General features: G+C 36.8%; 1 protein-coding gene across 1 annotated transcript in view; it reads right to left on the bottom strand.

Moving 5' to 3' along the window:
• Window positions 1-22,806, bottom strand: part of ATRNL1 (attractin like 1) — a 542,236-nt gene that overhangs the window by 109,309 nt on the left and 410,121 nt on the right. The window contains exon 27 of the mRNA XM_075504052.1: window positions 20,760-20,867. Coding sequence (XP_075360167.1) covers window positions 20,760-20,867 — 108 coding nt within the window. The remainder of the gene's footprint in view (window positions 1-20,759; window positions 20,868-22,806) is intronic.

Consider the following 22,806-nt stretch of genomic DNA (forward strand, 5'->3'; position numbering starts at 1 on the left):
ATTACTTTAATCATTACATGGTAATAAAGCCTTTCTAATCAAGCTTTCATATGATAAATAACATTGTTCCGTAAGAAATTGTTATTTACCATTGATAGACACTATGTAGCAAGACAACTTTAAGGAAGATGTATGCATCACAATACAGCTGAATGCAAAGTCCTACCTAGACATGGGGTGTTATTCATCCTTAAGGGGGAACTGGGAAACAGTAACGGATGAGTGCAGTGATGCTTTTATACAGCATTTGTAAGATCATGTTCATTTTTGACCAGAGCCTTACCAAGCATGAAGCATTAACAAAACCATACCAGCTTACGATCAACTCTCAGATTTCACCCTTTGGCTCCAGTCCTAGTCCAAACAAGGAAGACAAAAGATGGAGAACTGCACTGCATTCAGAGAAGAGCTCCAGGACGATCTGCAGTCTGGGAAACATGCTTTGCAATGTGAAGAACTCAATTTGCTTTACTGAACAACTTTTAAAAGACTATTAAATCAAAATCTACAAGTATCAATAAAAGTACAAGACTTTGAGACCACTTTAACAGATGAAGGCAAAACAAACTTAAGTGGCTCTTAAATTTATCACAGCTCAAGCTGATGCATTATTTTAAAAAGACTCATAAAAACAGGTGAAGAGTATTAACCATTGGAAGTCTGTAGATCCAGATCCAAAAGGGTCAACTGTGACTGGACTGAAGATGTGTAGAATTTAGATACCTATTCCTATGACGTTTGTCCCCCCCCTCAAAAAAATCTCTGCATTATTTTACTGGCACTTAAGTCCAAAACCAAACAAAATCCTGTTGGTACATAGAGAAACTTTCACACATTCAGAATTTACTGCAGTCTCAGCAGAGTTAATGGCTTCAATGTTTATGTCTTGCATAAGCACATGCAGGAATACTAAAGTAAACATTCTTCTGCTCAAGTTTCCTACAGAACAATGAAAAATTCAGGATTAATTATGCCAGAACAAAATACAATTTTGTAACCTATTGTTAAGAGGTTGCTAGGGAGATACAAAGTTTTTGATTCTACCTCAAAGGGCAACTCATGAACTACACATTACAACAGTACAGTTGGATTAAAGGCTTGAACACCACTTGGTGCAGAGATTAGAAAACCCATACCCAATATCTTCCATCTACCAGGACAGCAGTCTAGGTCACAAGTTTTTTTTCTACCAAGCTTATTGAGATCAAGAACCCTTTTCTCTACAATAGCAGAGTCACAACTATGACAATAAATGACAAGTGCAGCCCATAGCCTTACATTCAGGTCATAGTGATGATTCTTTGACTCTGTTGGCTGATGATGGCCTATAACACCCATGTCTTATCTTTTCAATGACTGTTTGAGGCACTAAACTATTGTGCAAAGTATAAGGGCAGCAGCACTCCTTCTGTTTTTAAAAGCAGAACCATGAGCACCTAACTCCAGGAGACCATTCCTAGATGCGAATCCTGACTTGACACAAGAAGGTTACTGCCGCCTGTTTTAGGTACTTTTGCAGAGCCTTCCCTTTTTACTATTCCCTGTGGGCTCTGCTCCACACGTGGCTCTGGATTCAGTTCTGAGTCAGGCATCTAAAAATGGATTACTACAGCAATGGGCATTACAATAGCAAACTCTTTTGGGAGAAATTTATCCCAACACTTCATTTGATGTTTTTAAATTGACAACATATTTCTGAATGAGTTCTAGTTAAGCTTTGTATTTTTAGGAAAAGCTGTAGTAATTACTGGGTTATATTTTATGGCTTTTGTTATGCTGAAAGCCATATCTAGATTGAAGACAGAAAGGGCCAATATAAATACTGTCATTTACGAGTAGGTCACTGGATAGGGAGCAAAAAAACCCTGGGCTTGCTTCCAATTTTTCTTTGTCAGTTTTCCTGTGTGTAAAGTGGGATGGAGATCTACTGATATATAAGAAGCATTTTTATACCTAAAGATGAAAATAAACATCATTTATTAATAGACTGTTTCAGATAGCTACAAGGCTACTGAAATATTGAATTACTATAATATTTGCTTTCCCTCAAAGGTTCTCATCTGCATTGTACAGAATTTACTACTTAAATAATGCAAAACTATAAATCAGCAAAAGGACATTCACACTTCAGGGAGCCTGACTCCATACCCCACAAATATCACTTAGATTATAACAATGACTCCCAGATAATACTGGAATTATCTCACTTTGTTAACTGTGACACTTAAAAGCAAGATAAACTGGAGCCTTGCCAGCATTTCAAAAACATTTTGAGCCACACCATTAGTACAGTAATAACTCAGCTTCATGTTATAAGGAAGGAAACACAAAGTATAACAGTGTTGATTTTCTATGAGCATGCAAACACATCAACAGGACACTTCAGGTAGTGTTCATACAACAGGAATATTTGTTCCACTAAAAGAATACCTTTTATTCCTTTGAAATCACTCCTTTTAATTTTGATCTGTGCTGACATCATGTAACGTATATTTGTACTATTATCTGAATCCATCACATGTATAAATACCTAAGACTCCACTGCAAGTACTGCTAAAGAAAAGCTATGTATCTTTTAAAATACGTCTGTTTAAACAGTATGGTAATTTATTAAGAAAATACTAAATTTCATGCATTCATTTTTATAAGAAACCTTTAATCCTAGAAAAGGCTTTAAAGATTATGTTTGTGGAAACAGATTTTAAAAGTTGTTGGGATTTTTTATTTTGAAAAGAAGTTACTTGGGTTTTCTCCTTAGAATCAGTATGAAAGTCTTATCAGGAAAGCAGATTAAGGGATTTCAGAATGCTAAAAGTATTGATATTCCCCCCTTTATTCTATGCAAGGGTGAAATTCCTAGCAAACAATTGTTAAGAATCACATGTAAAAATCATAGACATGACTGACTATTTTCAGTAAGATGCTATTGAACATAGCCAGGTATGCATTAATTCTGCTTTTTAATCTTGAGTTTTTAGAAGTTGAACACAAAAACATATAAATCAAACAGGGTAGTACTATAGTTTTCCTATGAATGAGCCTAGATTGTGTGTCTTAACATCAGAGAGGATGCCTCAGTCTTGCACAAAGCAGCATAAACTGGTTCGTGTCCATCTTTTTCAAGCTGATGGCCCTTTGTAGCAGTAGACTGCACGCATGCTACACCTCACTTTTGTGCATGTTCCCAGCACTGTAGCAATAGCTGCACCACAGCATTCTCACCACCATCCCCCTCCAAAATGCACCACCTTTCTCACTTATCTGTGTTACATTTATTTTGCGATCACACAGGAATGCTTTCCATAAAGGGTAGGTACATTTTGTTCCCCTCTTCTGCTGCTTTGCAATAGTTGTATAGATATATTACTTATTGCAGCTACTGCAATGGGCAGGACTTGGTTTAGGTCACAGCTTTTATTCACTCCATCGCTCACCATTTCTCCTGGCACAACTTTCCACCCTTTTATTTACAGCAGGTAAATGGAATCAAGTGTATTTACCAGCTACTCAACCTACTCCCCGGTTTTAGAGACTGGGATAAAATACCTTATGGTATTAATCAGCTACTTGCTATTGAACCTCAGACCACTGTAATCTTGAAAGGCAAAGATTTGGATCACCACTCAATGTGGGAAGCCTCATTCCCATTGCATAGATCATTTCCCAAACCCCCATATCATAGGGACAGTGATGCATACTAGGCTTTATAAGCAGCAAAGAATTTTTAAATACGTGGGAACAATTGGGTTTTTTGTAGCCCTTTTAAAAAGGCAAAGCTGATACTATTTGAGTCACTGTGGAAATGACCAGAGGTAAATCAAACTGCCATTCCCTTATTATGGGGAAGACAACACAACAAGGATGCATAGGCTTTCTTTAATTCCCATGAGTATTCCCTTAGTCCTTATCAAAGTAAATACTAATGCTGACTGCTCATTAGAGCCATCAATTTTCAAAAGTTTCCTCTGCCTTAAAACTTACTTTACAAGCATAATTTTAATATTATATTCTGTGACAGAAGAGCTTATGAAAGAGTGTAACGTGCAAGTTCTTTGGGCCCTACATCTCTGGTAATGGGCACTGTATGAAATATGAACTTTCTTATCTGCGATATATTATTTTTTGCTTGAAATATGGCTAATTACTGTCATTTGTTAGAGATGAGACAGTTGAGTATCATTTCTTGTGTCACATTGACTTCAAGTTGCTTATGATTCCATGAAATTAGTGACAGTGAATTTCTGAATACATATTTTAGAAGATTCAGTATGTACCTCATAATTATTCACTGAAACTTCCAACTGAGGAAAAGGGTACCAATAGTAACACTTAATAAATTCATTATCACATTCATTATAGATTAAAATACCTATAGAAGTAGATCAGTGGTCTGCATTATTAACATCAGATCGTATACAGAGGACAGTTTCTCAATTGGTAGCTTAAATAATTCATTACTTTTGCTTTGTTAAGTATTTGTATGCAATGCTAAAGATTCACTTTCCAAGATAACCACTTCTTCATTTTCCAAAGTTGTTTTCTATCATGTACTCAGGAGTTTGCTCCCAAGATACAGATACAATAATCACACAAGTAATTCTGTTTGTAAATTCTATCATGGTGTAATTGACTATAAAATTGATCCTGCTAAATTTTATGAATACACTTAACTGCAGCTTCCTACTTGCTTTTAAGTTTGACAGAGTACTTTTGGAAGGACAGTTCTGCATATGGATTTGTTTGAAAGATTAGGACCCACATTACATTATCCAAGTTACAAGTTAATATATAGCAATGATTGTCATTAAATACAACTTATCTGTTGCAAGAGTTGAAAAAGAAGAGATGCTAGTTACATGAGAACAAACACAAAGTGATTGCTAAGACTAATCAGAAGACAGATTGGAAGGATATTACTGAACAAGGGCTCAGACTCCATGACCACCTCTGTTGCAAAAGCAATTGGAGCATCCTTTTAACACACTGACTCTTTCGTTCATGTAGCTTAGTGATCTAACATGCTTAGGAGAAAGGTATTTGGTAATTGGCTCACTCTACAGTACCTGAGAGTACACAATTCTGTCATCTCTGGTTGACAAGCAGAGCCAGTAATAAGATACACAGTTAATGCTATTCGGATGTTTGTATGTATCAATTATATTTGTTAACTTACCTGTTGACCTAAAATATACAGTCTGGACACTTAAGGACTGAAATGCGTCAATAAATCACTGAAAGAAGATGATGCCTTTACGATGTGGCAGGGATTTTTTTAATTAGTCAGATGAACACACCTATTCCAAAAAGGACATACTGTCTATTTTAGTGAAACTTTATTACAATTAAGAAGAGTGGCCATCCTATTTCCTGAAGATGGAAAATGGAAAAAAGAAAATATGTACTAGGGAGAAAAGCTACATCTGCCTGGACTACATGGTAGGCTTCAGAGGGGACACTAGCAAAAAAGTACTAACATGCATTAGAGAGAGATGATTTTCAATGGTGGCCACTCTTAAAGTGCAGCTGGCACACACAAATAAGAAAACTATGATTGACATGTTACCAAAAAAGAAAAGAAGAAAAAAGAACCAAGCAAACAAAATCAGACCTAGAGAGAAAAAACACCTTTCTCATTTACTCACAGTAATAGGTATTTGAAATCTATTTTTTCTTTTGTTTCTTCTTTGAAGAACTAAAATAGCATTGCCAATTTGTACAGCCTAGAAAACAGCTTTAGTACAGTTCACCTTAACTTTACTGAACTCCAGCCAAGTCACTCTGCATTAAAGAAAGAAGAGAGATTTTTCTTTCCACAGCTCACCACATTTCCAGGCTGCTTTCCGTGGTCAGCCATTGCTTTTCACACAAAGTTCTTCCTTCAGCATCTCTCAGCACAACTCTACAGCCTTTTCAGGAGAGCCTGCAAATTTGTTATTTATTTGGATCGAGGCTTTTGCAGCAGCTGGTTTTCATTGACTAATTGGTCAAAGCTAAGGATAGGTAAAAGCCTGTGAGTGGGATCTTCATTAACCTTTTCTGGTTTGTTACCCTGTGAACTGTGCCTAGTTTACCAGAAAGCCTCTAAAAAAAAAACCTCAAAAAACTGAACTCATCTCACCATACATAAGGCACAAATTCATAACTGGGTTTTGTAACTGCACATGCACTGCCAATATTTAAACACAATCTTTAAAAAACACTGCGCATAGTATACAAAGGTACATATTGCAACTACTAAAATGTAAAAGTCAGGAAAAAATTCTGGAATTTACAGGGTGGCATAGGAAGAAATACTCAAAAATTACATCTCACCAAGAAATACCATCAGAAAAGCAGACATTGACCACTCTTACATGCTGCTACTGAAGGAAGTTCCTTTACAGCAGTTCTTTGATTACATTAACATCAAAGTTGCTCTAATTTATGTGAGAACTTTATATCCAACTTTGTTCCACACATGCAAAAAAAAGCCTGAAATCCTGAGCAACACAGACTTTGTTTTTTGCTAATGATTTTCATTTGGTTGAGTTAGTAGAGAGTACACATAGTACCCCTAGTAGAGAAATAATGAGCTGGGGACCACTTAAGCAAATTGGATGTAGACAAGCCCATAGGATGTACACAGGACCAGATGGGATACTGAGGGAACTGACCAATGTCATTGAGAAAATGCTATCATCTTTGACTGGTCATGGTGATCAGGGGAAGGTCCTGATCTCCGTAAAAAGGCAAATGTTACACACATCTTTAAGAAGGGGAAGAAGGAAGATCTGGGGAAATTCAGACTGGTCAGCCTAACCTGCTTCCCTGGGAAGACTATGAAGGAAATCTCCCTAAAAGCCCTGTCCTGGCACATGAAGGATAAGAATTTCATCAGGAACAGCCAGCATGGATTTATGATAGACAAAGTTTGCCACACCAACCTGGTTACTTTTGGTGATGGTATGACTGGCTCAGTGGAAGACAGCAGTGGATGGTGTTAACCTCAACTTTAGCAAGACTCTCAGTTTTCCATGGTATCTTTGCAAACAAAACAGTGAGATATAGGTGGCCTAGGCGTTAGGAGGAAAGCCTGACCATACAGGATTTGTTCAGTCTTAAGAGGAGAAGGCTAAGGGATCTTATTGCTGACTCCGACTATGCCGTGCTTTTCTCACAGGGATAAGACAACAGGCAGCAGAAAGAAGATGCAAGAAGGGAGATTCTGATGAGATATTGAGAAAAGGCTTTTCACAATGAGGGCAAACATTTGAACAGGAGCCAGTGAATTTGTGGAATCATCATCGCTAGAAATGTTCAAAACACCATCAGACAGGGCCCTAAGCAACCTGATCAAAGGTAGCCTGACTTTGCTCAGTGGTTTGGCTCATGCCCAGTCTCTTTGACTGACAGATGACTTCGAGAGGTTCCTTCTAACCTAAATTATTCTATGATTCTATTGTGCAAAATGAATGCTGTTTTCTACAGATTAGATTTACTGCCTAATTCAAATTCAGTAAGAAAAAGTATTGAATTTCAGCTTAACATGAACTCTCCTAACAAGGATCAGTTCCTTGGTCCTATTAATGTAAAGTCTCCAAAACAGCTGATGAGAAGATGAGGTCTCTAGTGCTGTAAATACTCAGCTAACAAATAGCGGAATTCCTCTGTCAGAAGTGCTTGCCACGTTACTATCTTAGTGATCACAATGCTGAAACAGAATGGTGCTTGGAGAAGATCTGCATACTGATGAAGAAAAGCTGGTTAGAGTTAAAACTGGGCAAGCAGAGGTGAGCGGGGGAAAGCATTCGGAAGACCCTACAATTACACAGATGTACCAAACAATGATCAATATAACCCGTTGTATAGAAGAGCTTTTGAATTTCTCATTCAGTCCCAGCTCTCATTAAGCAGCATTTCTGAATAATGCTTTCTGCCTTTCCTAGTTGATTTAAAGTTGTTGCCCCACATTCTGGAAAATAATGAGTTGATTGTACTATTTTCACCTCTCCGGGCAACTCCAGTTCTATGATATACTTGGACATTTTAAGCCCTTTGAAAAACTATCTGAGGCAGAGTAATAGAGTATACCTCAGTAGCAAAGGCTATTGCAGAGATTGCTGTAAAAATGCCAGACCTACCCTTTGCTTTCTGTGCTGGCTTTTTAAAGAATATAAATTCAAGGTTTCAGACCTTATCTTCAAGATACTCAGTGGCTAAGACAGCACACCTAAAACACCGCCTAAAGGTCTGTGATCAAACTTTTTTTCCCCTCATCTTGCACAACGGAACTTTTTGGAACAAAACCAATTCCAAGTATCACAGAAGACATAAGTTCCTTAGGATTAGGTTAATAATGTTACCAAAATATTACTTAGTCTGCAGACTTTCACAAAATTCCCTATCATTTACCACGAATTCTAGATAAGTTTCTCTGACTTTGCCCTCTCACATAAATGCAAGGCAAAACATATACATCAAACAAAACAAAGCATGACATCACACACTCCTACACTAAATGCACTGGTTTTATGCCATTTCCTGCTGTGAATATCAATGGCTATATGCAGTGCATATGTAAATTTTAGCACTGTGTCTAGGCTTTGGGAAATACAGTTTGGGTTGCATGCAAATGTTATCAACATATTACTCAGTGAAGAGGTCACATCAGGGGAGATATAGAAGCAGTTTTGTGCCATTGTATGGATACATGTGTATTTTGTGCATTTTACGGATATATAATTGTTGCTCCCAAAGCATCAAAGCATCTTCCTGTATGGCCCCACATTAATTATTGCTTTTCTTCAGGGTCCTATATTGTTTGTGCGCCCCTTCCAGTTCTCCTCTTCCTTTTCACCTTGAGCTGTTACATCTTCTTATCATTAAAAGAAAGTCACTAATAAGACAGACATCTGGGTTAGAGAATCTTATTTCAAATCTTCTTTAGCTATTTATTTTGCAAGATAGTGGCAAACTGGTTATAAACTGTTGCTAGATCACAACCACACTGTGCTTTGCACTCACTTCAATGGATATTGTCTGTGGAAGTTTCCTACTAGAACAGAAACAGATGCTGTAACTATTCTGGAGAAAAACAAAATTAAATATTCAGATTGTAGTACTACTTCTACCACTTAATTATACTGGGAAGTGAGAAAAAGTAAAATTGTTTTCATTTTTTTAAAAATATATTTCTGCAATTACTCCACATTTAGCCATACACACAAATCCACTATTCCTCAATAAATCCATCAGAGTAGGTATACTATTTCACTAGTCTAGTTTTAATGGTGCTCTAGCAGATATACATTGTGCTGGATTTGGACCTGGTGCAACTCTACCTTTCCTGAGCTCAGGAAGTAAGTGATGGGAGAATGTAACTCAAATAACATTCATGATTAAGCCCTGAAGGTACATAGGAGTACATGACAGTAAGTTTTGGAGATTTTTTAATGCATATTCAATTTATGATGTTTGGCTGGCTCTGCTTATAACAAAATGGTAATATATTTTCTTTCTTTTAATATGATTTTTAAATATTCTTCATGCAAAAAAATGAAATATGCACTTTACAGCATTCATATGCCCAGAGGAAAATGATCTCACTGGATCTCATTGCCAAAGTCATGTCAGCGCCTCTTGGTATATTTAGTGGCAATCTTAAAGAGTGTCCTACACTTCTGTGTTTTGTGTTGCAAAACACAAATTATGTTTGTGAGTCACTGGATAAGGCTTTTCTGCACATAAACTGATATTTAAGCATGTTCAGAAGGGTACATTTGATTCCTTCTGATTCCTACAATTTGAAAAACTTCTCAATATAAAATAAATTGCTTGTCTACTTTTCCAAAAGCCCAGTGGCTTTTCCTTTAATAACCATTAAGTTGTTTGTAGAACAGAATAACTTTATGTATTAGCTCCACCTGGTTCAATATTTATACATCTTTTTCAAATGCCTAAACAGTTGAGACAAGAAGCTGACAGCAAGTGTCTCTTTAAACTTCCCAGTTTCTTACTGAAAGCCGGATAATAAAGATAAGAAAAAGGTCATCTTGCCAAGGATATAGTATAAGGAATAGCACTTGCAAGGGCAAAATTCTACTTTAAATGTAATTCCAATAACATCAATATATACCATAGATGAAAAAAGGAAAATTTTATTTCATGCATATCTGTTAAAAACTTTACTGCTTCACAGTAATGAACAATAATGTTTTACAGTCTCTGTTATAGGAAGCTCTAATAGATTTGTAAAGCACACTACATCTATAACTGGAAGTGATCACATATCACAAATAATGCTTACTTTTTAAAGGAGTTCCTCTTTTAGAGATGGCCCTGATACAAACTTACTGATCTTCCCAATTTCACTGCAGTCTAACTGCCTTTGTAATTTCTACTTTACTGCAGCTTCTACTTTACTGCAGTGTACCATTCATAATCTTTTGAGTCCCAAAAGAAATTGTACAAGGAGAAGGCTCCTTCAGGACCCTTAAAGAATCATACCATTGGGCTCTAAATCCTGGTTGAGCCCACTCATTTTTCAAGTTCTAATATTATGGTATTTTCTGTAATAAAAAAATTGTTGATATGATTACTGAAACTAACACCTCATGCAATGTTTCTACCTCTGCTTTGCTAAAGCCAGTGAATGGAATCCATGTTCTATAACTTACATACCCAGCCTCCTCGTAGCCTCTTTGAAATTTTGGGTTCCTCACACCAAAGAAGTGATCTAGTCTGCCTGTAATTACTACTATATCTTTCTAAACAATCAGTGTGAAAAAGGAAACTGCCCTCACAATATGCAAGGGGAAAAATAGGCCGCCTCCTCTTCCACTGAGAACATAGGGAACAAGGAGGAATGCTATGCAGCATGCTTATATTAAATTCCTGCAGCTCTGACGATGGGCACATAACGAGAGCAAGACCCACATTTGCCTTTTGTATGGTAGAGCAGACGTCAGAACAATGACCCTGATCCAGGTGAGGAGAGAGCTGAGCTTCAGGCTCTACTCAGTCCAGTGGTTTCATGGTCTACCTAAACAGGAACATACTCCATCCTTTTTCTTGAAATTGAGCCACAGTGCAACAGAAATACAAGAGCCATGATGCCCAAAGCACAGCAGGTAGAACCAAAGTTAGACACCAAGGTGGAAAGAGCATACTCTGGAGCTCTGGATCCTGCCCGCAGGGAACATTTCACATCTGCCCCCTTCCAGAGGAGTGTCCAGGTCACCCAAGCAGTGAGATTCCCTCTAACCTGCTCCCCTTTTGCCACCTGATTAATCCACTCCTGTAGCTGTAAAAATAAGAGTGTGTGCTCCCACAGGATGCCTAGGGCTATGTAGGTATAGTCCCCCCCAGTGCTTTCTTACCTCATGGACAAATGCTATTCTCACTATACTGTTGTGCAAAAGGTTGCCATCTTCAAAATTATTTTGGTTGTAGTCCTGACCAGACATAATATTTCAGTCTTTTCTGTGGACTGAGGCAAAGCTTAGCTAATAACTCTCTGAAAGCTGAGTCTGTAGACCAAGTAGGAAAGTGCCTGCTGGGTTGAATAGTCTTGGCAAGTAAACAACTTGGATGGCTCTCTGAAGCTTGGGTGAGGTTTAGGCATCTGCTGTCCAGGGCAGGTGCATTGCCTTCTACCCAATGAATTCATATTCACTTCAGACTCGAATTTAGTTTGATAGAAGTTACAGAACGATAAAACTTGGGTGAAAACTTGCATAACCTATCAGATTATCCAACAATATATGCAGGTTGTCAAGTTCTGTGACGAAAAGCAAAGGCACTGCACTTTTGTCTCCTGTCTGCTGCAGTTTCAATATGTATTGTTGGTGGCAGGAAGAACTGAAACTCAAGTACAGAGCTAGGAAACGGCATGCAGGTAAAGTCTCTGAAGCAAAGCTAAGGGCTACAAGTTGCCAAATATCAAACACTATACAGCAGCCAGTTCCACCTGGAAACATGGGAAATAGCTGACGAAAGACTGTAGTTTCTGTATCTATTTCTTCTTCTTCTCCTTTCCTTTTAAAGAGAGAAATGTCCTACTTTAAAGATGAGAAATAACTTTTGATCTAAACCCAAAAGAAATACTAAGAAAATATATATAACTAGAAAGAGCAGCCTGTCAGTAAATGGCATGTGCAAATCAGGTGCACAGAAAAGCCCAGTCAATCAAACCAAGAAAAAATTCAATCTACGTGTTTCTTAGTTATCCTGATAGCATAATTATTTCCATGCTTTGGTATGTTCAATTTAAACAATTCTGGAATAATCTCATTGTTATGGATTTGCTATCCAAAGGCAAGATTCCCATAAGCAAGCCTTGTTCAAAGACAGTCCTAGAGGTACATACATATATATTTTGTTTTGCATTCACTGAATTTTCTATCTATCTACTTTATGAACTAAGATGTTGGAAAAATTGTATTTATTAATTTTAATGAACATAGGACATGTACAGTGTCATTATTCATAACATTTACAGACACATCTAAACACTTCTGCTTGAAAATAATCAGAATATTTATTTTGATACTTCCAATTTGCAACTATGCAAAATATAATAATTTAACAATTTCTATTCATAGCATGCCAATACCACTGAAACACCTACATTTAGCTAGTCAGCCAAAATTCCTGCTAATTGTTCCAATTGAGCATGAAATTTGTTGGCAATTTTGTTCCACACAAATAATATATTTCTATCCAAACAATTTCTATAGACATCTGATTATGCAGTACATGTGCCAAATAAATTTTGTGAAGTTAAAAGATACATTTTTCTCAAAAAAACTGAACAAAATCAGGTTTTCAGAACTAATTGTGAATTCACAGATCCTATAGCTCATAAGCTAGTAAGCAGAGACTTTACTCTCTTGTTAGTATGAAATATTAGGACATCAACCTGCATGTAGAAAAATCTCTTATACATCATGTTTAAGGCATTCTTACAATGTCTGTTTGCCCATGGGGGTGAACTGACTCAACAGAAATAAGCACACAAATAAGAGAATGTAGGGATTAAAAATACGTTTTCTGTAAATTTAGAGACAGGATACATTCCAGAACCAATCTAGAATTTTTAAAAACTTTCTTTAAGTTAAGGACTCTGTCAAAACATCAACAAGTTTTGAGGTGTTAGTATATATTTTAGTAATAAACACACACACACAAAAATTAGTCTATATGAAAAAATGATGTGCCTTATTCCAGGCAGCATTTCTCAGACTATTTTTAGATTTCCCTTATGCCAAAGGAGAAAACTATTACTTAGAAATCTTAAAATATTGTTAACTTGACTCTGTGCAAGGAATTGAACATCTATACACTTTACATTGAATAGAGTTAGTATACACAACACACACAAAATATCATAGCTGTGACCGGTATGCATGAGCAACTAGATTAGGTATTTGTTCTGAATCACGGGCTCAGAACATTCACACATTGCTGGACATAAATTTGAAGAGAAGCAACAAAAATCTTATGCAAATGTAAAAATATTTAATTGGGCAGAGCTACACTGTTGTATATGACCACTGAATAAGGAATTAAACGGTGTGAAATCTAAAATTCTTATTTCATGAAAAACAGTTCATTATATGAGGAAGGAGTTGTTGCAGGGACCAAACAAGGCTGCTTTCAGGTAAACATTTTTCTCTAATGGAAGAAGTACCCAATGTGAATTTTGCGTATGATATAACATCCCTCAAACATGGCATCACAAAAGGATACCCAAGGTGAATCAATCACTTGCAAAGAAGAAAATAGATTTGATGGTAGGATTTAAAATAAAGTGACTCAGTAGTCTAGGAGAAAGTTTTCCAGATGAACAGGACTGAGGGAGTGGGCAGAGAAGAATGGAGTGAGCCATCAAGGTCAAAGTGTAGCACAAGATAATGAGTTCTTGAGGCAGTGGACAGCAAATTTAGCATGATCTTTGAGTAATACAGAAAAACAGAAAATGTGATCCAATACAGATTCTTCTCTTCAGTGCCAGATGTATCATCTGACTACATTTCTCTGAGATCTAGTAGTGTAGGATGCATGGATTTTGAAAGGCTATAAAAATGGTAATGCACCAGTTAAGATAAAATAATTACATCATGAATACAGACTTCAAGGAGAATACTGAAGCTATTCCAGAATGGATTGGAGATCATATTAGGCAGACCTACAGTCATGGAGAGACTGGGGGTCAGAGATGACTTAACAGTTTCTGATCTTGCAAGAAAACTGAGGACATAAATCAATGAAGATAACAGCAAAAGTGAAGAGAAGGGTCAGAAATATTCAGTAACAGAAAACTAATAGTGCAATGAAGGTAATTAAGGTGTTCAAACAACAGAAATGGAAAATTTTCAGAGAGCATGCAGAAGGAAGAGCTAGGCGGCAATCAGATTAATAATAAAGACAGCTGAAACGAGAGAAGCTAATGGAGCTATGGGTACATGGTACCTGAGAAATGTTTGTCTAACCTGTTCTAAAAAGCTTCCAATAAAAGAAATTCCATCACCTCCCCAGGCAATTGCTTCCAGTGATTCAGCTTTATTATGAGAAGTTTTTCCTGATATCCAGCCTAAACCTCCTCTACTACAATTTAAGTCCATTACACCTTTGCTGCCTACAGCGCACGCAAAGAAAAGATTGTTGCCCTCCTGATTGCTACTAACCTTTTGCATATTTGAAGGTTATTATTTTGACTCCTTTCAATAGTCTACTCCAATTTCCTTGACTTTTCCTTGTAGTTATATTTTCTAAGTCTCTGATTGCTCACATTGTTCTCATCTAGATTCTCTCTCCTCTGGTCCTCCTTGAGCTGCAGTGCCACAGGCCAGACACAGTACTTAGTGAAGCCCTTTCCAATGCCAAGCAGAGCTTGGCTTACAGACATAATATATAGACAATATGGATAATCCAAACTTGGCATTAGCAAGGAGAAAAAACAAACAAACAAACAAACAAAACTTTGCTAGGAAAAAAAAATATTAGTTAGGAAAATGACAATTAAACTCAGGAATGAGAGTTCTGAAAACACCAACTCCTCACATGCACATTCAAAGCCTTCTAAGGGGCAGGTTACAAAAAACCAATGCAACCTTCATTTCTGGATGACATTGAAAAAAATGAATGGGGTAGGTGTCTCTAAACTATGTTTCTGCTCCCTTGAGTCCAGCTACAGCTTTTGCAGTACCCAGAATGATTCAGAACAACCTGCAACTTTTTCTATGCGATCGTGGCTGACCTGGCTCATACGCTGTATCCTACACTTGCCATTACACCTTCCTCAGCACTAAACATGACAAAGATAGAAACGTGGAATAGCCAGTGAAACTATCCTTCCCCATCCAGGAGAATGTCTGGTTTTCCCACAAGTAGCATGCGATAATGTCTAGTTATCCCACCGTAACAATAAAGAATAATCAGATTTGATCACATTTTAAACAAAATTTATAATAAATAATTAATATAGTATACTAATATCTTCTTTGAAGTTCCCAGAGTTCAGCTCCCCAATAAGGTTGCATGAGCAACACCTACAACTTTGTAAATTATATAGCATGACTTGTTAAGTAAGCTAGAAGTGCAAGTATAATGGTCTTTGATAGCTGCTGTTGCCAAATATGTATTGCCTTTATGGTCACCGAAAACAAGATGACCATTCTAGGGACAATTTCATCATTCTCTTCAATAAATTGTTACTTTCTTACAAGGGGACTGAATTTATCCTCTGACACAGAGACTAAAATTAGGAACTGAGAATATCAAGGGGCAATCTGATGACCTGTAACAAAGAGCTGGGAAGAGTCTGTTCCTCGATGTTAGACATTATGTCATCAAAATAATGCAGGTGTAATGCTGATGAAGCATACAACTAGTTTCATTTTGTACAAAGTAATGAAGTATGCTCAAGTTGCAGTTTCAAAAATTACTCACTGAATTATTCAAATTAAACCAGAAAATGAACTCAACTTAACTGGATTTATTTGTAAAGCAAGCTAAAAAGTTCTGACATCTTATTGGCAGGAGAAACCAGCAACACAGCTTATTAGTATAAACTTCAATTATCTAAACCCCACAAACCTCTGGTACAGGATTTTAATGTGTTTTAGTAAGTCACTCTGATTTCCAATAGCCATTCCTGGTATGATGATAGCTACTGGTGTCAGTGCACAGCTTCCAATTCTTTTACTCAAATAAATGAGAAATAATGGCCGATCTTTGCTTCAGACTTATCAGAAGTATCTGAAATTCAAAATTATTTAACGTACCATAAATATTACTTACAGCTTGCTAGAGAAACGAAGCTGGATTTTATTTGAAGTTCAAAATTCTTGAGACCATCTTACCTTGTCAGAAGTAGAGAACAATCTAACATCTGTGACAATTCTACAGGAAACACAGTAATTTGATGGAAAAATGATTGAAAGATTTACTGCATGTTTTTCTGCAGAAATAATTATTAAAGAACATCGATTTGCAAAAAAAACCACATCCATGTAACACTGTGAAGATATCAAATGGATGATCATCATAAGAGCAAACCTGCACTTGGTTCTTATGCAGGCAGTAACTCATCTGTCTTTACTCCAGCAGATGTAGCACAGTAGATGCTGCTGTCCAGAGACTTAGCATGACCATACATTACAGTTTACAGTAGTTCCCACCTTATCTCACAGGCCTAAAGAAAGAATCTGTCCTTGTTTCAAAAAAAATCACGGGCTCTGAATGAACTGAAAAATACCCAGAAGTTAGGCAAAGCAGGATAGAAAAAACATTTTTATTACTTTTCACTTAACATACAGATTAACTAAACTGACTGTCAGCAGCCCAGTGGAAGTGACCCTTCAAAAGTGATTTATATTTTGGGGAAAAAAAAGTTGCCTAGAGGAGTCTTAGAATATGAAGATAGCATAAATGATTTAGCTTTTGGGATATACGGAGCAGCAAAAAGCAACCAGGTCTGGAAATGGCTTAGATGTCTAGAAAAAAGAAATGAAAGGAATAAAAAACATTTTAACACTGAGGGCACTGAGTGTTAAGAAGTGTTGTATCTATTGATCTATGATGCTACTTTAATTTTTTATGACTCTGGTATTGAAAAAATTATGGGGGTATCACAAAATATCACAATATTCTCAAACTGTCTGGATAGGGTGGTTCTGGTGTTTTCTTACTCTGCCCCTTAACAGCCTGTGCTATGCGAAACTGCTAACAAGGGGACCTCAGGAATTCTTTCTCTTCTTTTACCTGCCCCTGGGTCAGCGGCCACTTCACTGTAGTCCCCCTGGACTGTTCCCCTCTTGGGATGCAGAGGTTCGCTGCCGTCCAGACTTCCCTTCCTCTCCTCCACCAGAGGAACTTTAGGCTGCTCTTGTTCTTCCCAAGAGGGAGGAGGAAGAGTGAGGGGTGGCCTGCCTCCAGCCTCCCCTTCCCTTGTAAGAGCTCACGCAGATTTCATCACTTCTAAGTAGGGAAATGGCAATTGTAGTGGAAGCAGATGAAGATGCAGAATAGGGCTGGCATGGATTAAATAGGATAATTGTGCACAAGATTAGTATCATGAATATCATGCCACAGCAGGAGTAGGTATTGCTTCATAGATTTAGAATTAGGATACTACGATGCTATCAATATCGTTAGCAAGGTAGTGGTTGACGTGATACCAAGCGGGAAGAAGGGCAAGGGAAAAACTAAGTTTAATTTCTTCTGTGTTAAGTTTAAGTTGACAATAAGATATTTAATAGTTGATATAAGGCCAACATGACAGAATGGATGACAAGATGAGACTTAATGTCATGTTGTGATTCAGTTACACAGAAAGGCAGCCTGAAGAGGTAAAGATTAATGAATAATATGGTTTAAATTGGGAAGAGCAAAGGCTATATTGCCAATGCCTGAAAACCCACTCAGACAGCAGGGAACAGGAGGAATATGATGCAGATTAAAGTTCTTTGAAGGAGTTAATATCAAGATACTGTCATTTTGTTGGCAAAATATTAAGAAAGATAGACAGGCTGGTCTATCTGAGAAAGATAAACTCCAAAGCAGAAAGAGAGCCCAAAATAACAGATTCAACTCTCTTCTGTAACGTTTTCAGGATTTTACTTTAATCTGCTGCAAATTGCTGCTAACTGAAAATAGACCCAAATATTATCAGTTGTATTGTAAGTATCTAAACTAGGCAATGATTTTAAGTACGGTATTCATACTCTTATTTTTTTTAGATATGCTTTCCAAACACTGGGCAAAAAGTATCTTACTACTGCAAACTAAAACTCTACAGTGAAACAGTTGCTCTGCTCTGGATATTTACAAATAAACGCAAATAATAAAACAAAAGCTAACCAAATGGCATACTGGAATTACCATGTAGATAGTCATATGAATACTGACACGTACCAGACCATAGTATTAATATAGAACACCAGCTGTACAAAACCACCACCATGTAAGCCAGATGACATTAATGAACAGCAGTCTTACTATGCAGTTGAATGGGAGACTTGCAGTAATGTCTGGAACAGTTCAATGACATTACACTGTGCCCAGAGGACCCACGGATCAATACAATGTCATTGGCAGTGCCGGAGTTATTACAATGTCAATAAAAGTACACCAACAACATCCAAAGTATCCGCGAGTGACACACAATCTCAATAAAAGTATGAGGTGAGGGAATGTAATACACCACCACTAAAATTGGAACCCCTGGTATATCAGTGCAATATCTCCGCAATGCCAGTGGAACATTTTGAAGAGAGTTACTGTATATTCCTCATTTTTAGCAAAAGATCTCTAACTTTAAAAGATCCCAATGGGCATTAGATATCACAGAATTATGAAAATAGTTTAATGTTTCTAACTTAATAGAAGAAAATGAAGTTAAAGCTACTTCATACTATCCTATCGTTTAAGCATTGCATCCTGGAAATACAAGTGGAATCCAAGTTCCCTTCAGTCCAAAAGAGAGCTGAGAATGAAGAACGGAATGGGAACTACAACTTTTAATGTCCTTTCGCAAATTGAGGATAGACCGGGAATAAAAGCTTAATATAGCTCTTTCTTACAGAATATACATCAAAGGACAATCAATACCCTGAATCACATTCATTTAATCCTCAGCACAATGCTTTGTTTTGATATAGATCAGTAAATTGTCATTCCAAGGAAACGTTGAATGGACTTCATTCTGTGTATAACTATGTATTAATTAGGAAAAAAGACTATGGATACTGAATACTAAACCATTACTAGAAAATGCTAGGCTAGGAAGAAAAAGCTAATAAAAACTGTAAAATGTAATTAAAATATTTTAGCATCTACCTCTTTTAGTGCTAAATAAAAGATATGAGGAAAGAAAATGTGACAATTAACTTGTGATGTTTACTTCTAAAGTTTAATTAAATAATCAGTATGTACAGAATTAGAGTTTGGATGCCTCAGCTCCCACTCATTGCTTCCCTCTGAAAAGACAACAGAAAAAATGTTCCCAGATACCAGTGTAGAAACAATGAAATCAGATTCAAAAAAAGTTAACTTTTAACTACAGTGTAATGTGTCCTCAGCCTGGGGAGCTGGAGAGGTCTTCTGTTCCAAGGTAAAAGGAGACAGAAATATGGCGATATTGGTGAAGAATGAGGGGGTTCTAGTATTTGGTCAGAAAATAGCAAAGCTTCTTCAAAGGGATTTGGCATCTTTATTCACTATTCCAGGTATTTAAATTATGCCAGCAAGAACAATTGTGATTGCTTCCTATACAGTAGCAGGCCAGAGCACCTCAATTTGGTAAGTACTCAAGAGCTGATTCTTTTTCTTTCTGCTATGAATCTGTTTTTCACATTGCTCATTTCTCCATGAACCTTGGAGATTTGATACAGCGTATTTAATCTTCCAATGAAAGAGGCTATTGAGAAAAGTAAGAGAAGCTTTGAATTTAAGAGGAATTGGCAGCAATGAAAAGAAAAGTACAATCTTGAAAGATTTCAGAGCTATCACACCTCATTCCCAGGTCCCACCGTAAATAAGATAAAGTAATAACTGTAAACACAATATTGTAAATAAAAGTAAAGGAATAGAGGATTATGATCTACCAAAAGCCCAACCTAGATTAGATATTCATTATTATCCACATATTGTAATCCTCCCTCTATTTTCAGGTGAAACTTCCAGAATCCATTTCATGCATTATTACACTATTCCAATATCACATTGCTTTGCATATTATTATTTCTTTTCCAATGTACTGCAATTACAATAAAAGAATGCAGTAATGTAGCCATTATCTACAAATGAATATATGCAGTATACTCTGTATTCTTTAAACCTGTACATATAAAACACAACTCTGAAATTCGACTCACAGCTGCTTTATTTATTTATTTGTTTGTTTGCTTGCTGTAATCTCTGCTAATTAAGATAGATGTTAACTAGGGGGCACTGTGTACTCGAAGGACCGAGCATGAGGTTTGCTCCCTCCTTAATGCCTGCATCTTGTGCTCCTTCAGCTCACATCCATCACGAAAGGACTGCCAGGTGAGCTGGCTGTCACTCCAGCCCAGGCTAATAGATTCTCCAGTGGCTTTTGTTACAGCTCATGTCATGCTATTAAAACTATGCGCCTTGAAAATGGCATAACATATGTAGCTGAGACTTGTCAGCTCCAGGTAATCAGACGCTGCTTGGTTTCAGAAGCAGATGCAGATGAGACTAGCAATATAAATATGCAAATCACAATGGTCCCTTGTCAGCACCACTGTTCCTACCTCTAATGGCCCTCGTAGAAAGTCTGTTTGCTCAGCTCCTACTTCCAGTGCTACATCGACAGAAGCAAAGGGGCGGCTGGCCATCTGCTGTCGCTCCCGCATAAGTTGCTGATGAGGAAAAAATGATGTTTTAACAAAACGTTAAAAAATGCACCAGATATTAGTCTGCCCTACTATACCTCCCCTTAAAACATAAGAATGCAAATAGCATGCAAATAGTCATATTTCTAATATTAAAGGGAGAAAGTTATACTAAATTATCATCATCTATATTTACTCGAGAACTGAGCCCGGAGGGCTTATGTTGTCTACAAATGGTCTTTCAGCTTGAACTCTGATGAAATCACCAAATGAAAGCTTCCCTAACTGACTAAATAACTTTGCTATTTGAGCAAGTTGCAAACAAATATGGGAAATGGATGATAAAAATAGTTGAAGTCTAATTCCACTGATAATGCATGCATTAGAACACCTGCCAAGAACAAGTCCACTTGGCCTTCAAATTTTCATACTTCACTACTAAGCCAGATGGAGTTAATAGTGTCAGGACTCATAATTTTATGCAGTATCTCTTCTGCAGTTACTTATAGATGAAGAATAATGTGTCAGGATTGGGAAGCCTGCATCAGTGTATTTGAATACAATCAGCTATGCTCACAGAGCTTGTATAATCCCTTCCAATCGTACCAGCTTGCAAAGAAGTCCCAAGCAAAACCACAAAGCTAACTCATATTTCTTCCTCAATCTGTAATTATAATGCTTATTAAACCATGATGAATAAAAATTATGACCAGCACTAGATATTGCAGATCTTACTTCACTGGTTCAGTGCAACTAATAAAAGCATTATTAAATATTTAAAGTGAATGAGTCGTGCAATTAAAGTTGTGTGCTCCTCCAACTGAACAGGATGTCACAGCATCTTGAAGAGACAAAATGCTTGCAAAAATGTTTTATTAGAAAAGACCTAAGTTTCATTTTCTTAGCATTTTTCTCCCTGTTATTTCTCTGGAAAGCTTAAAACATTAGAAACTGGTATTTGAATGCAAATGACATAGCACTGTGACGTACTGTTCATAAAAGCCTTTGAAATAATAAAAGCTATGCAAGCAAATATTTGCTGGCAGCTTACTAATAAACACTCCTGATTTAAGGTCTGTTACAAAGCAACAAGTTCATTTTTTAATACTTCTCATGCATTTTTTCTTGACCTGCACTTTAAGATAGTCTATAGAAATCTAAAGAAGCATTCATAACGTTAAAATCAAAACAGTATAGTAGTCTCCTAATGCATATCCAGTACGTTCCTAAGGCCGGGTTTTTATAAACATGCAGTGTATTTGTCCGTAAGCACCTGCGCAAATGGGCTCCCAGTTTACCATACCAAAAGGATAATTGATATGTCTGTGGGTGAAACTCCATGTTTTATATTCAGAATAAATAAAAGCCTAGTATGAATATCTAGATGGTTAAAAATTACATTTTTAACCCTTCATTTAAAAATGAAACTGGTGGTCACTGTATACGGATTTACATCAGCACTGATTTGCATCAATACAATATATTCATAGATTTTACAGCCAGAAGGAAGTACTATGACCCTCCAGTCTTACCAACAACTTGACAAAGACCACAAAAATTTAAAGCATAAAATACTGAGTCACTACATGCTAAAATTACTATAACTAGCTCCTTTTCTTCCTAAGATAACAAAAATTAAAGAAAACAATGTTATTAGAGCAGTCCTGCCATATGGAACTCATTACAGTGTTGTAAGTCTACAGAGCTATTGGCAAATGCTTACTTTTTAATGGGAAACCAAACATTGTTTTAAACAAATAGAATTGCTTGGGGAAAGTACTTAAATGAGCAGAATAACCTATGCTCCAAACGCGCAAACGATCATTTGAAAGATTTACTTAATACAGACTATAAAGGAATGTGTATTTGTTACGCTCTCTGTTTTTTAAGGCTAGCAGTTTCCTTCACCTCTGCTGCTGGTCATGCGTTCAGTAAAACCTTTTCATTTGCAAAGTAGTCACTGTAA

Source organism: Mycteria americana, chromosome 6 (genome assembly GCF_035582795.1).
Source record: "Mycteria americana isolate JAX WOST 10 ecotype Jacksonville Zoo and Gardens chromosome 6, USCA_MyAme_1.0, whole genome shotgun sequence".
NCBI lineage: Eukaryota > Metazoa > Chordata > Aves > Ciconiiformes > Ciconiidae > Mycteria > Mycteria americana.